This window comes from Sinohyriopsis cumingii, chromosome 17 (genome assembly GCF_028554795.1).
Source record: "Sinohyriopsis cumingii isolate HCF-2022 chromosome 17, ASM2855479v2, whole genome shotgun sequence".
Lineage (NCBI taxonomy): Eukaryota > Metazoa > Mollusca > Bivalvia > Unionida > Unionidae > Sinohyriopsis > Sinohyriopsis cumingii.
In genome coordinates, this window is record NC_142977.1 from 65,680,605 (window position 1) to 65,699,987 (window position 19,383).

General features: G+C 31.4%; 1 protein-coding gene across 1 annotated transcript; it reads left to right on the forward strand.

Moving 5' to 3' along the window:
* Positions 1–261: 261 nt before the first annotated feature.
* Positions 262–19,052, forward strand: LOC149779135 (uncharacterized). Its single transcript, XM_089938403.1, has 13 exons — positions 262–488; positions 1,956–2,006; positions 2,314–2,403; positions 6,040–6,124; positions 6,448–6,525; positions 6,775–6,883; positions 7,164–7,198; positions 7,744–7,837; positions 8,481–8,635; positions 9,468–9,638; positions 10,463–10,537; positions 11,210–11,888; positions 12,726–19,052. The coding sequence occupies exons 1-13, from the start codon at positions 262–264 to the stop codon at positions 15,278–15,280; spliced, it is 4,404 nt and encodes a 1,467-aa protein (XP_089794529.1). The 3' UTR covers positions 15,281–19,052.
* Positions 19,053–19,383: the final 331 nt, after the last annotated feature.

Here is a 19,383-nt window from a genome sequence, read left to right on the forward strand (position 1 = left end):
ACTGATAGCGTGAAGAATATACTAGAAAATATTTTATTAGTTATATTCATTTGATACGTTTTTACCTCAAGATAGTAGTTTGTTTTCTGAAGTGTTTATGATTAACTTCCATTTTATTACACTTGATCTGGTGTGAAAAGTATAATTTAGTGTTTATGTAATTTATATTTTCTTTTTAGAAAGACAGTTACTTCTTTTAAATAGTGGATATTCATTTCATATTCATTGTATATTTTGCATAGCTGCCGCATACTTGTCAGAATGTCGAGGAGCATTTTCGTTGCAGGTGATTCCAATTTGAAGCAACTCAGTTGTCTTCTGAATCTTCCCAACTTATTCCTGTTGACTATTCCTGGTGCGAAATTGGTTGGAGATGTCACCAATTTTAAATCCAAAGTGTTAGATGTTGTCCGAGCCCAAAAACCTGACCTGCTGATTCTTCACATAGGTTCGAATGATGTTGGAAAAGATGTTAGCATATTTACAAGGTATTTTTACTTGTAAATTTGACTTTGAAAACATTTATTATTTGTGCCCAATATTTGCAGCATAACTATTATAAATTTCTATTGTATATTTAATTTATTATATTGATCTTACAGAGTACAACTGGCTAGTGATGAATTCCAAATATTCTCTCTAATTATAATATGACCAGCATAATTTTCAATAACAAATTTACATGATTAGCATCCATATTGACTACTCGTGATACAGTCTAAGACATTGACCCTGATATTTATGTTTTGGGGTCAAGGTTTTATTGCCTAATTAATTGTGCTTGTGTAGCATGTTTTGATGTCACCTAGCATCATATTGAGAGGTCAGATTTCAGAAATATCTCAAACTTTATGCAGCCCGTATTGATGCTTTTCTACAAATTAAAGTCACAATGATTTAGCGAGATTGTTCTTACTCTGATGCCTTTTTTCTAATAAATTAAAATTCTCACACAATCATGTGGACCTGATTTCAAGTTATGTTGGCCTACATTTCATTTGCCTGAAATGTGATTTATGCCGGGAATGCCATAATCAGATTAAGTTGAAGTATGTTTCTTTAACAAAATGAATAAAAACATAAAAGTATTGAAGAAAGTGTTTCAGTAGCTTCATTTAATTCAAGATTCTTGTCACAATTTTAACTGATTTTGGTATTCTCAGCTTCAAACAATCTACATTTATTAACTAATAATCCGCCAAATGCCACAAATAAACAGGCTTAACATCAGAAGGAGGGTAACATTAATTAGGTAATACATATTGCACTTTATGACAATACAATTTTTACATTGCTACAACAAAAATGAAGTGTGTTGATTGTTCCGAAATCTTGCCATATGATGTCAAAATGGGATATTTATTTTTGCTTAGAGCTTGAGAGTTGAACAAAATAACCCTGGTAGCAGATGTTTTTAAATTTTTGTATCATTTTCTTTATATTTCCCAAATGGCAGCAGTTACTATGGTGGTGAATTTCTGAAATTTTCACAGTTTTATTAGTCATGTTTTGTTTGCATTTTAGTTAATTCTTTTTGTGCACTTCTTGCTTTCAGTTGTTACAGAGACTTTATTCGTCAGCTGCTGGAAATGAATCCCACGATGCTGGTCACTGTTTGTGGAATTCTGCCTCGAACCACCAGTAACTTTAAATCTTTTCATTGGAACTCTACTGTTTTACCAGACCTACAAAGAGGATGTGCTGCACTAAATGATGTCATTATGAGCTTAAGCCGAGAATGTGATAAGTGCCATTTTATTGACTATAACCCATTGTTTGATCGAAGTATGCATTTGGCACGTGATGGACTCCATGTAAATATAAATGGTGCATATGTATTGAAAACAGTATTGGAGTCATTTGTTGTTAGTTTGGACATGGGGCAGATAAACAGCGCTGAAAAAGTGTTATCCTTGGACCTTGTCGATACCCATATGTCTTATGCGGATGTAGTGAAGCAGTTTCCACCCAGAGATAAACTTAAGTCGATGGATTACAAGGATAAGGTGACTAACATAAATTATAGTTTTTACATAAAATCTAAACTTGCTTTTAACATGAATAAGGTCACATATTCACATCAGTCTATATTTGGTAAATGATTTTGGTATTACAGCAATATGTCCATGTTAAATCATAATGTTCTGCCCCTATTTGTTTTTAGAAAATGTCAACTTCATGTTTGTCCTTTTTAAAATGACAGGTAAAATTATTAATGTGCTTATTATATACTTAAGAGTAATTGGACTGACCAAAGTACAGAATTTTTTTGTTTACATATATTGTTAATGTTTTATAATTATTTCATTTAAGGAGAGCTGCATTTTTAGCAAAAAGCCATTTATTCCCAAATTCAGGAGGTATAAACGATACAGAGTACCTGTTTCAACACGAGTTAAAAAGGTATGAGCATATTGTATTAGATAGAGATAAAGATAAATTGAAAAATGTATCATCTGAAGTAAGAAATTATACTAAAGTCTCCCCTGCCCCCCCCCCCCCCCCGCATTGTTATCCCTATTTTCATGAGTCAGTTCGTCACATTTTCACATTATGGCCATAAATCTGTAAAGCTTGATATTTTTTCAATAAAATCTGGGTCAATTAATCATCTTGACCTGGCCACAACGTCTTTTGAATAACTCCTGTCTTGAATTATATATTGTATAATTTATTTATATTGTCCTAGTGGTGTCATATACCAGTTTCAACTACATGTTCCACTTCATGGTTTTGAGTCAAAGGTTAGGTTAGGCCTACGTCAGGCTTAACCAGGCTGCAACTTTTAACGATATCTGGGTTTTCACAAAGATTTCATAGAATTATTCATATGAAACGTGAATTATATAATCATGTGTCATATCTACACCCACCCATAAATTGTGAAAGTCATTGACACATCTATTGTTCATAGATCAAAACTCTTATACTCTAGCTTTATCTGTGCAGTAACTTTCTTTGCCATAACTATCTAATGCCTAATAGTTTTGCACTAATATTTTAGCGGAATTGTTTCAGTCGACCTGCTTTGTGTTGGGGGTGAAAGGTTGAATCAGTTATACCACATGTACAGGCTGGAATTGTTATAAGAATTCTGATTTTTCACATATACAGTGATGTTGGTTATATAAACTCACACACAGAAAGCTTGGAATGTCCAGGTATGGTTCAAGGGTTGAAATAGACATAATGTAGCTTTTGTCTTGTCTCAGAGTTTGAAAGTCTTGTTAAATTTTAAAAATAGTTTGAGGAATTGTTCATATGAATCCGATGCTGTCAAGTCCACTCACACTCCAAAAAATGAATGTCAGTTTCTCATAGTTGGTTCCAGTTATGTGACTTTCAGCCTTAACCATCTCACAGTGTGTTAAAATGGCATTAAACATCACTTCCATCACCATCACACCATTGCCTTTTTGAACATTTAAAAAGTGGGTGTGGGAAGAGACATTTTTATTTCTTATTAAATCTGAAAGATTTTATAAATAAATTTCATGATTATTGTTAGTCTATTTTCCAAAATGTACATAGCTCGCTTGTTTCATAAGTTAGGTTTCACAGCTCAGGCAGATATATCATTCACAAGAAAAAAGATATGAATTTTCTCCTCCTGACATGCATCACTTTTATCTCTGCTTTATATTTATTTTAATTTCAATAAAAATGAAACTCTTTTCAGTCTCATAGAACTAGAGTTTGTTCTCAGAAAAGGTTTGTTTTTCTCATGTTTTTATTATGTTGATTCCCCTTTTGATATTTCATTTCTGTTCATTTTTTACATTTACAACTAAAATGATTAAAGGTGGATAAATTGTAAGCCAATTGTCAGGTTATATTATATCATTAATCATGTTGGAAAAGCAGAAATATTTCACATTTAAATACAGATTTCTTATTTACATAACAAGTTTTATTCTTAAAATCCTATGATTCAATAAGTACCATCATTATTCTAGTTGAGTTATAAGACCAGAAATTTACCTCTGATGTTGCATCTCATTTGTATTGCAATCACATTTCAGTAAATGCATATTAGCCCACTGTCATGATAATGTGTGACACAATATGTCTTTGGCATGGTTTTGACATCACTATATACCATAGATGCACAAGCCCTTGCCAGTGGGCCTAATCTGGCGTGTGAACAGTAATAATATTAAAGAAATTTGTTTTCAGCCCTCGATTGGTCTTAGAAAATGCAATTTGGTCTTTGGCCAAAACCGGTTTTACACCCTGGCTATAGACAGTGACAAGGAAACCTTATAGTTATGTAACTGATAAATTGTTAAAGCTTCATTAAAAATCAAATAAAACTAATTAAAATCTTTCTCAGATGACTCGAGTTGCTCTTTATCAGTTACTATACAAATGATGACATAAATCATGCCACCTTATAAAGTTAATGCGATCTCTGAATGTGGATGTTAATTTACAGTACAATTATCCTTGTCACAATGTGCATGTTAATTTACCATTAAATTATCCTTTCATCAGCACATAATGAAATCATGCAGTGTGGCATATCTTTATTTACAGTACAAAAGCTCAGTATGTTCACTACCTTCTATATTGTTATTTTTTATAAAATTACTAGTTATTATTCAGTCATAACAAAATGTGTTCATTATGGACCAGACTGGTTTCTTTTTTCTTTCAATTCATTTTAATAATGCACATACTTCAGAAATGAAATTTGTTATATTCTTACTACTAACAATATTTGTTTTAATTTTTAAAAAAAAATTCCCCTGGCCTGGAGAAGTATAAAACCACTAAAAAGAATATATACAACACTCATGCAATGAGAATTTTCAATTTCTTTAAAAGGTATTAAAATCGTATTGGGGTTCCTGTGGGTATTTATGACAGCCAGTGTGTTTCAAAATTTGTGATTAGTTAACTTTTCAATTATTGTTATAATTTATAACCTAAATGCATTTGTTTTTACTTCATTTGTACATTAAATATTCAAACAATGTTGTTTACTGCTTTAATAATTGTTTTATATTTTGCCATACATTTATATGAAACATAAAAATTACAATATTTGGCATTCTAAGAAATAGAGGATTGGTACTGTACATTTAATCAATTATGTAAGGCCATGCCTGCTATATTTTCCAATTATAGAGATTATAATCAATCCTGCAGCTTAGTTAAAAAATATGTTAACCTATTCTGCATGTCTATTTATAGATGATAATACTGAATCTGTTCACTTATACAAGAGCAAAATTTTCACACTGATTATATATTTGATTCAAGTTTATTCAATGTGCATGTGTTCATTAATACATACATTATGGGTGTGTCGATTGGAACCTGTGTAAAAGCAGCTTCAGTTTACATACTTTGTTATAGTTGTTAGTATTTAATATTGTTATTTTTCTTGTCTTTCTTTTCCCTTTTTCCAAGTGATATGTTTTTTACTTGAGCAGGAAAATAATCATCAGTTATGCTATTGTTTGATGATAGTAATTTACTGATATCTGTACAGCTGCGTTGCTACATTATGATTAATAAATCATCTGAGAATTGTTAACTGGTAGTGCTTGTGTACTGAACATATATACACCATCATAGATTAAGAATGGCCTATTCATTTCTTTTTGTGGAAAACTGACATTGCCAGCAATATGAATCTATCTTAACTTTTTATATAAACTGCATATTTGCTAAATGGTAATAATAATTGAAATTACATTTTTTATGCATCTTTATTTCACAATAATATTTTATATTAGAGTGAATATTCTTCATCAGATTCCACCCCTTACAGCCAATGTGTGTAGCCATCATTATAATGTTGTTCGCATATTCTTATTTTTCTTTTAAAAAATTCTCTTGAAAGACACGTACGTATTTTCACATTGATAATTCGAGTGACGCATTTGCCAGGTCTTTTATTTAACTGTATCAGGTGTCCTTTTTTATGTGTCAAGAGTTATTGCTGATACTTTGATAAATTTGTTTCGATTAATTTTTTTCTCAGGAAAATAACCATTGAAATGTTTTTGATGATATATACTTTTTATGCAGATTAGAGCAGCATGAGATAATAGTGCATGTCAGTGAGGATGTTGCTGTAATATTGCCACCAACAGCTATTCATAACATATACAAGGTAATTGTTTAGTATTAAGGTATAAATGTTAATTATCAAAGTATAAATGTTTCAGTCTGAAAGTTAAAAAAAATGTTAATGAATAAAAGACCGGTGCTGTTTGCGGTATTATAGTTCGTTATAGAAACTACAGTGAAAGTAATGACTTTGGAAATTTCCTTTTTTCAAAAATATATGATAATATAATTAACAAGGTATTTATTTATAAATTTCAGAGCAAATGATGATATAGGCAACTTTGCATATGACTGTGTTCATGACAACATTTGTTGTTATCAAATTTGCTTGATTTTGTGCCATCATATAAAGTTTAACTTTTTAAGGATCGACATATTCATGCTGCCTGTACACACCAGAAACCAAAAGTGAAAAGATTCATCCAGAAAATCATCCCTGCAAAGGTAAGTAGAAAATACTATACAATTTTTTTTCTTATTTTATCATTCTAAATACTGTTTTGTGGCTACTGTTTTCACATTTGACCAGTAAAGAAGAAATCTGATCTTGAGATTTTTTATATATATTTTTGAATCACTGTTCTTTAATAATAATGAATACTAAGCTATTAAAAAGTGCAGCATTGTTAACATTTAAGTGCTTTTCTATTTTCCTAAAACACTATTACTGTTGAAATATTTTTATTTTTTGAGGTATTCTGCTGTCCTGAGTGCCGTGTGAAATGCACTAAGGAAGACTTTCTTTTGAACCATTACTTGAGCAGACATGTTCCTCATAGAAAGAAAATGGAGGAGATCATGTGTATGTTTCTTGAAGTAGTTATTGCCAAATTATTATTAAATTTTCAAAAAATTAACCCAGTTAATTTGCTTATTCTTGATGAAATAGATGCATTACAATTATATTGTGTTATATATTTGGTGCTTTTGACCTGTAAATTCTGTGATATGAAGTTGATTGTTTTTCATTTTCCAGCATAGATACACAAATATTGTTTTATTCCTTAATTATTATTTAGCTTTTTGTTTCCTCTTTGTAAGCCTTTTCTTTAATCGAATCTAAAACATTTATTCCTTTCCAGATAAGGATGCTTCATTCAAACCAAACCATATGAAGGTATGATATATATTAGTTTCTGCTTAAATACAATTCAGAACTTAATAATTTTAATTATGTTTACCAAAATTATATTTTGGCTTCTTGTGTTAAGGCAGCCATCACTTGTTTTGAATGAGGACAACTTATACTACTTCATTTGTTTAGTTTGTTCCAGAAATACTTACATAACTAATTCATGGTGTACATTTTTTAATTAATGCATATGATTCATGATTGGGTATTTGCGCGCACACACACACACACATAGTTACTTCAACATGACACATAAAGTTGACTTAAATAAAATTATTTCTGAAACCTTAATACAGTCCATGTTATATTTTAATGTTCCTATAATAATATCTTGAAAAGATATCAATTTTCTTTTTGATGATAATAATTCATGCATAAATTAAAATTTATCTTCCAACAGAATCAGGGTACAATTTTCATCTTTGTTGATATCTGTGTATGTATAGCTATTTAATACTTCTAGTGTCCTATTTATAAAATGCTCAACAACCCTCAATCATTGGCTTTATAATGAATTTACCCTTTTACAGCATGAGATATATACTTGTAAAGCATCCAGTCACATAAGTTCCATAACTGATAGTGATTTTATTGCATTGGATGTTCCTGAAATGCAGTTATTTGGTAAATATACATTTCAGTATTACAGTTATGTATCTGGTCTGTTTACTATTTTCATCTCTCTCACTTTCTGTGTGTGTCTATATATATATATATATATATATATATATATATATATATATATATATATATATATATATATATATAGTGCCATCCTAATGTGCCGTTTTATTAAGACTGAGGTATAGAATGTGTAAAGTGGAACTTTAATGTGACTTAATCGTTTTCCCTTTATTTAATTTGAACATTATTTTGTGTCTTTCACAATAAATGAGTCAACATTTATTTGTCAATAAGGCATGAATAATTTCCTTTCAGACACGATACTGAGCTTTGTGGATTTAATGCCATATATCATCCGTGATAGTCATTTTTTATCAGAAAGAAAACCAGGATATTACAATATAATATTTACTCTGGCTCAAGACGCTGATGCCTTTAGTAATATCATTAAGCAAATTATCAGATCTTTCTTATGCTGTTTCTCGCCATTGTATAAGCACATACCTTGCATACTCATGCAAAATTCCTGTCAACAAAGTGATGCCATGCCACATTTAACATCACCTTGAATACAGTTGTTACATATTGTTGATGGATGTTTCGTTCATTTATTATTAAATTTATCATCTTTATCAATATATAGGCATGAAATGTGAACAAAGAGACAAAAGAGATCAAACAGTGCTGTCAAACTGTTTGTCATTTGTAAAGAAAATTGCTGCATTTTGTTGGAAGAACTTTGCAAAAATGAAACTGATCCTTTCTGGTGATGTTGAAGAAAATCCTGGACCTCCAGTGGTAATTATTTCTATATTGTCATCTATACCTTTGTGAGAAAGCTTGCCAGGAGCTTCTTATGGGTTGGTTGTTTTTCCTGGGGTTTTCCCTGGTTCTTCCTCAACCAATTAATACGGGCTGCCATGTATAGCCTATCGTGTGCTAAAAAATGGTGTTAAACCCCACAACAACAACAACAACATACCTTTTGGGTACACACATTTTATTTTTTTCTCCCTTCTGTTCACAATATATAATTTAAAAATTATCATACGAGGAATTGATATGTATATCACTAAAACAGAATATGTATCAATGAGAAATAAGTTCTAGGAAATTCCTGATCAGCAAATATAACTAGCAGTAGTGTGTACAGTCAGAATTGTGAAAGTTTCTATGCAGTGTGAGTAATCATAATAAACCAAATTTAACTCATTCGGCCCCAGAGGTTTTTGTCTTTTTTGCCTGAAATGTGCGTAGGAAGGACATTTGGGGTACTATTTTTGAATACATCGTAATACAGCTGTTTTAAACAAATTATCCATGAGAATAATGACTAGTTGTATTAGAAACATCAATTTCTGCTTCAGGGCTTTGAAGTAGGGTACAGCCTCATCACGCCTACAGACAGGATCGGGGCTGAATTGGTTAACTGCCAGTGTTTCCTTAATATACAAGATTAGCATTTTAAACTTATTTGTTTTCCTGGTCATCTTTTTCTCTTTTTTATACTTTTAAAAGGTAGGAAAATACTTTCAAACAGGTTCAGTTTTGTTTAACACGTGAATTAGTTCTCATAGTTACAGTATTTTAGTTCCCCATATCATGCCCTATTCTACTAATCTCTCTCTAGATCGAATGTTCCTGGGAATCTTGCACAGAAACATTCCAAACAGAGCAGCTTTTAGGACAGCATGTAATAGGTCATATTCATCCTGGCATGTTATGTCGATGGAAAGACTGTGCTTTTACCAGTTATGATGGAAATGAGTTGGAAACACATGTATTAAAACACATTTATTTGGTATGTAATCTTACAGTTTTTGCATTTTTTTGTCTACATTGTAGGGTGTGACTCAGTTATTGTCATATATTTCTTTTTTCATTCATTCATGAATAATGTAGTCCTTAAAACATAATAATAGTGCACTGAAACTTTTGAAAATGTCAATCACATGCTACAGTCATCACAAATTGGTTACATCACAGAAAAAATTAAATAAGTTGGGCTATGAAAATTATTTGGCCTAGAAAAATCTGCTGTGGCCAGTAACACTAGTTTGGTCCTTATGAAGACCTTAATCATAATTATAGTAACTTTGTAATGACAATGTTAACTGCTTCATTATTACAATTGTACTTATTTAGCTTAAATATTCCATATACTGTGTAACATATTAAAATAATCTTCTTCATAGTAACATTAATGAAGAAATGTATTTCAGCAGTGGCAGGTGAAACTGGAAGAGGAACTTTCTTTCAAAACCAGCTACAGCATTAGTCATATATAAAAGACAATTATTTCTGATGACCTAACCATGTTTTTGGTTACTTGCTATGAATTTCTTCATCTTTAAGTTGTGAAAATCTGACTGTTGGTGAATGAGAGCCCGGTTCTTTATTCACTGTCATGTTTTTAAGGCCATCTTGATTATCATATGAGTTAATTCTTGGACAACATTTGAATGTTCAGAATATATTTTGTTTTCAGCTTCTTTATGTACTGTTCTCTGGAATATACATGATATTTAAGGTTTTGTTGTGATGAAAAAAATTACTTATTTTAAACATTTAAAAAAAATATTTTATCACATTTGCAGGAACAGTTTTCTTTTCATTCCATTGAAGAATGGCAACAAGCTTTACCTCTTGGACAGTTATCAAAAAATAACTAGTGATCTGCATTTATGTCCAGTGCCATTGGTGAGATATTACAATGATTGTCATTAGAAATGCGCCTTGAAATTAAAAAATGCATGTTTTTGGTTCACTGATAGTTCTATTTATCACATAGCTTTCATTATCATATCAGTTATCCATATTGTATGGTATAGTTAAACTTACGATTTCTTAATTTTCTGTGATCTAGTTTTACCTTTATTATTTTGTAACATGAAATTTTGTGACAGTTTCTTAATATTCCAACTTTAATTATTTTTCAGTGGATATTTCATGATAAGTTTTATTTCATTTGTTGATTTGAAAGGAATTTTTTACCTAAACTAATTTGTTCAGTTCCTATATTTTTTTTTCCTCTTACATATATAAAATATTGCTATATGCAGCATGAGCAGTTATATTGGAACTGATTAAGACAATATTCCACTCGAGGAATAGTTTAATTATAATGTAATACATTACTACTAATGCGTACCTTGATTATTTTTTATTTTTTTAGGTAATCAGCTCACCCTCTTTTCTCATTTAACTTTCAGTCTGTGTGTAATGTCTCTCATACATAACAATCTGCATAGTTTCCTAATAATTAAGCTCATTTGATAACATCTTGATGATAACAAAGATCTTTATAAAATAGTATTTATAGTGATATTCAAGATGTTTTATTTACAGTTAACTTTATTTTTCTGTCAACAGCAAAGCAAACTGCATCTCCTTTTACTGGATGAAGATTTCAGAATGCCACCAAAATACCCATACACTATTGAAGATCACAGCCAGTACTTATATATGCTAAACAGTTCCAATGCTCGTGAATTTGAAAAGCAAACTGCAGAATATATTTGCAAGAGGCAGCTTCTAGGAGAAAAGTGGACAACAGATGACAGTATAGAAGTTAAAACTCCTGTGTCAAATTCTTTACAGCAGGAAGCCGCATTACATCCTACAGATATTAACAATAAAACTTTATCCAGGAAAAGAAAGTCAGATTTATCAGAAGTTAGCATTGCTAAAAATGTGTTTACAACCAATTTGGAAAAGTGCCATAAAGTCATTTACATAGAGCATGACATCATCAGTCAGTTGATAGAGTGCCATTTCATGGATTCGAAGAATAAGCAGCTTCAACAATTTGAGGATGCTGCTATAAATATAGCCACTTTTCCTAATTGTACTCAGGGAGTATTCGTATTTACTTTACTTAAAATTATAAATGACAGCAGTGAAGCACCATTTTATTATATGCGATATATTGAATCAGGATATTATCAAAATTTGATGGTGGAGAATTTTTCACATCTAATATGTGAGAAATTGACTATCTCAAAAGAATCACTTTTCTTGTGCAACATTGCCACTGATGAAGATAAAAAAAGATAACACAGAGGAAAATGAAAGGTTCACATAAAAGTCATAGCAGACCAGATAAAGTATGTAAATATAATTTAAGTAATTTGAAGGAAAGAAAACTACAACTTGCAGAGCATGCTGAAAATTTCACCAACTTGGAATTATGTGCCTGTTTTGTTCTTACCACTCGCAAAGGATTCACTGTTAAAATCGGCAAAGATGTATCGGATGCCTATTACATGTCCTGTGACAATAAAATGCTGAAGACTCCTGCTATTCGTGATATCATATGTCATTATCCAGAGATCAGAATTTTGGATCGTTATGAGAAATCTTCAGTAGACTTTCTAAAAAGTTTTGCTTCTGTTGAGTCTCTATATGAACAAAGTATTATGCTAAATTTATTATCAAATGACCATGGAATTGACATAATAAAATTTCTGTATCGCTTTTCTATCTGTTATAGTGCTAAATCATTAAGGAACAAGGTGCTTTATCTTTACAAGAACAAACAATTTGGTGAATTATTCAAAGTCTACAGAGACCTTTGCCAGGAAAATGATCACAATAATAGTGCCAGTGAAAATATTGTGTATCATGCTGAACCTGCGCCAGTATGTAGGAAAATGTTCACACCACGTGGAAAGATTGTGACAGCAGAAATGGTATTGAAAACTGTTGACCTAAAGAATGAAAATGTAATGAAAGATATAAGTACCTATGATAATGTCAAGAAACAGCTACTTGAATATGGAGATTTAGTTATACAGGTTTTTGATGAGCACAAATTAATTGCTGTCATGAATGACTATGATGATGAAACGGGAGAATTCAAAAAGTCTGAGTATGTCGTGACGACAAGGAAGCAGTTTGAAAATGGAATGTTCTACACTTGTACATGTAAAAATTTATCGCACACTTTTAGAATGTTTCAGTGATATAGAAGAAGAACAGTATGATGCCTTGGATATAAATGGTATAAAGTGCATGCATTGTCGAGTATTAACAGAAGATATTTTTCCAAATATTGAAAGCGATGAAAATGCAGCAATTACAAACATACAAGCAGTGATACAGAGAAGTCTATCATTCAAAGATATGAAGGTAGTTGAGTTGTCATCTTGCCGACCAAATACAAAGAAATTTTCAGTCTTGCATGATGATGAAATTTCATTTGTACATTTAACGTTCAGTGACCGTGTTCAGCGTTTTATACTTTCATGTACAAATGGTTTCTGCAGAAGTAGAAAGGGATTCAAAAGAAATGTAGATTTGCTCACTAAAGGAGGAAACCTATGTTGCCATTTGCTGGAACTAAAAAATGCGCCTCGTTACTGGATGGAGTTTTCCAATTGTTTATTTAATGATACTGCAGATGATTTGCAAACTGAAGCCTTTACTGAAAGTATGGATGTTGAAATGAATATTGAAGACCAGTTTTCAACAGGAAATGACTCAAACTTTAATGTCAATGATGGACTTTGGTCCTTTCCTTGTGTAAGTACACATTCAGCACGAAAACAGCAAGATTCAAAATTGGCCAAGAACATAAGGGAAAGATACATTTGGATCACTTCAGACTTTAGCAATATCGAAAATGGTTGTGTAAAAGGACCTGACCTTGTGAATGAGATACCAGAGTTTCCATGTCAGTGCGGTGCTGGGTGGACTGATTTAGATCATTTAAATGGTAAAACTGTTTTTGATCGTACATTGACCATTTACACAAAAATTGCACCAGTGCATTGTAGAGTTTTAACACGAATATGTGTTAAAACTGAAGCACCATGTAAAATAAAATGGGATGAAGGGCAATCTCTGTGCATTCATGTTGCTACAAGGGACACTGCTGCAGGTGATGAGATTGGTTGGGCACTTGTAAACCAGGTTTTGTGTTCTAAATTGACGTTTTCATCATTTTGTGACCTTAGAACTAAAGATTACCGTGAATCAAATCCAGATTTCCGCACATTCATGGATCATGTAGTATTCAGGAAATGGTGGTTCAGCTGGGCTTCAAATATGAAGATAGATTTCAGAAAACCCTGTCCAGTTTGTGGGTTTGCCCCAAATCAGCTTGCATGTGATGGAACGAAAGTTGGAGTTGGGTTTCGCAATGCTAACTTTGAGGAAATAAGCAAGCCAGATGACCCTGATACCATCTTACCAACACTGCACAGAAGAATGACAAGATGTTTCCTTCCTGACAGGACAGGCATTGATAAAGATAGCTTAAAACAAGCCAGAGAACATTTGCATTACATAAGCAGTGTAATTTTAAAAGAAATACCACAGCAGGAGATTCTGCCATATGAAGAACAATTTAACAGAAATAATTTACTTTTGTCTTTGTTATGTGATTCAGTTAAGCCGGTTTTCAGACGATTTCTTGCACACATGTCAGAGGATGAAAATATTTTACCAGATGAAAATATTGCATTTGCTAATGTTGTTAAAATGTTGTCTACAACAGCTCCTATCATTAGTTTGATCCCTCATGCGTATTTAGATTGTATTGTAGAACTTTTGGATCATATGACAGGAGAAAAGGTTAATAATGGTGGAGATCTTTTCTTCAATAGAAAAATGCAGGAAATGCGTGAATATTCACCTGAAATAAGAGATTTGATTGCAACATCAATGCTTGGCAACATTAATGAGAATGGTGAAGATTGTATACGCCAAGATGTAGTTGACTTCATTCGCTATTTAATAACACAAGTTAGTGAAATAAATGTAACTCCAGCTGAACCTACATTGCCACAGTTTGGTACTTATAATCCTCCAAAGTTCGGGAGGGCATACTATTTTTCTGAGTCGGGAAAGAAATTGCGTTCAGTCAGAAAATTTTCTATTGACTGTGAAAGGAAAAGAACATTGGCTTATGATGATCCACCTTTAGATCATGATCGCTGTGAAAAATATTTCTCTAAAACTCATATTTCCGCACCTGGTACTTCATCTTTATTTCTTTGGTTCTGTCCTAATCATGGACATTGTTATGGATTTCATATGACAAATGCCGAAGGACGTAAAGACCCATCAGCATCAATTTATTCCCACTTGGAAACTCCACCAAAGAATATATTTTATGACTTTGCATGTAATCTCCATGAGTATTGTTTAAACCGAGAAAGTGGCTTTTTTAGAGATGTTAGATTCTTCCATGACATTTTCCATGGGTTTGCTCACAAATGTTCCTGTGCATATCGATCATCAAGACTGATTGGATTTGACTCTATAAATTCTTCAATATGTGAACAATTTAACAGTTTCATTCAGTGTATTAAATCATCAGCTCGTCAAATGACCCAAGAACATTTTTGCTTCTACTTACAATTTTTCATACATGAATGGAATGTAAGAAAAAGTGAAAGGTATCAAAAACAAATGACAGTTGCTTTAGCTGGAGTTTAGATGTATGTTATAGATCATTGGAACACTTTCATATTCTTAAATTTCTTTGTTGCATTTTACATTGTTTTGTTTGATACAATTTCTGGGTATATTATTGCAGTTGAGGGAGTAATTTTTACTCGAAAATTTAGATGTGAAACATATTTACAATATATAAAATGATCATAAACAGAGACAAATTTCATAAAGGAATGTAAAGATATTTTTTTCTATTAAAAAAATGACATTTGATATTATTGTTACACATGATAAGATGTCAGATTAAGTTGAAGGTTGAAAAAGCATCCGAAGATTCCAAATAGGTACTTTTGTTTATATTTCTAAGCTTTTAAAAGACTTATTTTCGTAACTACATTGAAATAAACTTATTACAGTTTCTACTGTACGTTATTAAGCAGTATTAAAGTAAACACATTCCAGATTTTCCAAGCTCAATTTTTTTCAGATTATTAAATATAAGGGTTTATTGTACATGAAAACAAGAATCACAACTTTTTGCTTTATTAAAAATCGTTGCCATCTTTTCCAGTAGCAGCATACCTTTATTCTTTCAATAGTTCACTGACATACTAACCATCATTGGTACTCTGCCATAAGAAATGTTTAAGTTTCCATTGGCTCATATGTAGTTTGTCTTGTGCTTTCTTCTCTATATCCTGAGATATGTAAAGTTTCCCATTTTTCAATCAGTATCCAAAGATATGCTTCCCATGTGAGCCTGAAGTTAATTTGCATTAAACAAATCTCATATACATGTTCTAGCCTCACAAAATATGGCTTCATTTTTTTCCTATGCCGCCATTCCAACTTTTCAACATCCTTTACCTGATCACAATTTCCAAAGCCTAGATCTTTTTAATATCTCCAGTCTTTGCCCACTGTTTCAGCTTCTTAGGGTTTTCACATTTGTTCTTTTGAAGATTTGTCCTTCATGCCTGCTTTTTTTCATCTATTTTTATTTTGTTTATAATCATTTTTTATTATACTCATCCATAATACTATAAATACAAGCTTTAGTACTATTCACTATTGCAGCTATATCTTTAATCAAATGTACTTGACAAATGTATCCATATTTTAACACCCACTTAGACATTTTTATTTGCTCCATTAAACAAAAAATTCTACATTTATCAATCAACATTAGCGATTCACTTCATCATTACCCGACCACTATCACTAATTTCTTTTGGTCTGTTACACTTTAAACATTTGGATTGTAACTGACAAACTCTGATAAAATTATTTTACAATCCTTATGTTTCTCCAGTCATACTTTAAAGAATTATTGTTCATTTTACTACTGTATTAAAAATTATACACTTATATTTTGTGGTTAATTTCAAAAATGTTAACTGGCACAAATGTTGTGTGTATCAGTCAACAGAAAAATTAATAGAGAGCTGGAGATCGTTTTAGTTCTTTATTTCATAAATTTTGCTAGCTTTTCTTATTCAGATGCTACTAACATTTTAGTTTTTTTCACTGCTCAGCTCTTAAACTGCAGGTAAATGGCACAGTATTTGCCTTTTTTCCGTCCTTTCATAATGATGTAAATTCATTAATTTTTTCATTGCCCTCATACTTTTATATACATGTATTACATTTGCAAGTTAACTCCTGCTGGATAGAATGACATGTTAATAACATGTTAGTGGTTTGCACTGCTCAGCTCCTTAAACTGAAGGTAGAAGACACGACACATTATTAGCTTTATTTCTAATGTTTTCATAATGTTATATAGTTAGCAATTCTTCCATTAACCCCATACCTTTTTTATAAATTACATTACATTTAATACAGGGGCCCCGAGTGGTCTAATTACAAGCAGTTTTTTGTCTCCAGGTATTGTCCTGAAGGTCAACGGTCAAAAAGAAATGTATATTTATCAACATAACACTTACCAGAGAGCCATAACTATCGTCCAATCTTTAATGTACTTTTTTTTTTTTTTTTTTTTTTGTGTACTCTAATGCTAATGCTAGAGTGCCTGCAAGTTAACTCCTGCCGGACAGAACAACATGTTAATAACATGTTAGTGGTTTTCGCTGCTCAGCTCCTTAAACTGCGTATAGACGGCACAGTATTAGCTTTACTTCTCATGTTTTCATAATGGTATATAGTTAGCAATTCTTCCATTAACCCAATAATTTTTTTAATAAATTACGTTACATTTAATGCATTGGTCTTAATTTTGCTTCATTATGATATTATGTCAACTTGTGAAATTGACAAGAGCAGTTTAAATTTGACTGACATCATGATGAGTAAGTATAGGATTTCCTCATTCTTTAAATATGAAACCAATAATGATAAAATGACCTTTTCTATGATTTTGATACAAACTTATATGTAAATAAGGTTTTAAATATTTTCCTCCTGCTCTTTTATTTTATTTTACTTTCTTTTCGTACACTAATATTAGGATTACTGTCAGATCTTTGTTTGGGGGCCCCAAGTGGTCTGAAGCGCCATCAGTGTTACGGATCACTGTCATCTCACCTCTGTCTGCGTGGGCTCGAGTTGCTGGTTCGGCCTATGTTGGCATGTGAGAAAGCTTGCTAGTAGCTTCTCGTGGGTCGGTGGTTCTTTCCGGGGTTTCCCCGGGTTCTTCCTCCACCATTAATACTGGCCGCCATGTATAGCCTATCTTGTGCTGAAAAATGGCGTTAAACCCTCCAACAACACCAACAACACCAAGATTTTTGTTTTATTTACAATAAATCTTCACTTATTTTGAGAGTCATGGTCTAAACTGCGAATATTCTTCGTTCCTTCAATGTTAAACAAATTTGTATGTTATGTTAATATTCAAGAGTAGAATAATGGTCTAAGTTTTGACTTTTTCGGTGCAACAGATGCACAATTCAAATATTCATTATTTTAACAAAATGTATTATCTGTAATAGTGCTAATATCTTCCTTATGTTTATAGTAGCCAATGTTTTCAATCGCGTTTATAATACATTATCCCTATTTAAGAGTAGAACATTATTTCCACTTCTTACTGATAATAGCTTCACATTTGTTTGCCCATTTGATAATTTAATTTTGTTTAAATTTATTTTCTTAGTATTATTCACCTTATGCAGGTAGTAATGGGTCAGGAATCCATTACACCGACTGCCTCATTGTTCTTTATAATTGCACATTACTGCAAGTGTAATAATGGTTAACACTAGTACATAGTATTAGATTGTAATTGTAAGTTGATTGCACAATTGATTATTGTTTGGGGAGATAGACAGAGATAGATAAATAATTTATTGTAATATTTTTTTTAATAATTATTTTTTTTTTTGCACTCCGATGCTAATGCTAGAGTGCCTGCAAGTTAACTCCTGCCGGACAGAACAACATGTTAATAACATGTTAGTGGTTTTCACTGCTCAGCTCCTTAAACTGCGGGTAGACGGCACAGTATTAGATTTACTTCTCATATTTTTCATAACGGTATATAGTTAGCAATTCTTCCATTAACCCAATACTTTTTTTAATAAATTACGTTACATGTAATACATAGGTCTTAATTTTGCTTCATTATGATATTATGTCAACTTGTGAAATTGACAAGAGCAGTTTAAATTTGACTGACATCATGATGAGTAAGTATAGGATTTCCTCATTCTTTAAATATGAAACCAATAATGATAAAATGACCTTTTCTATGAATTTGATACGAACTTATATGTAAATAATGTTTTAAATATTTTCCTCCTGCTGTTTTAATTTATTTTACTTTCTTTTTATACACTAATATTAAGATTAATGTCAGATCTTTGTCTTGCTTAAATAAATCTTCACATATTTTGATAGTCATGATCTATACTGCGAATATTCTTCATTCCTTCAATATTAAACAAGTTTTTATGTTAATATTAAAGAGTAGAATAATGGTCTAAGTTTTGACTTTTGAATATTATTATTAATATGGTTTGGATGTATGTAATAGTTACAACACATTATTTTTTCAAATACAGTTTTATGAACAAGATTAATAATATTTATTTTGAAGAAATATCTACTTAAAAATTGCAAGCAGTTTATTGTCTCCAAGTATTGTCTTGAAGGTTAACGGTCACAAAGAAATGTATATTTATCCA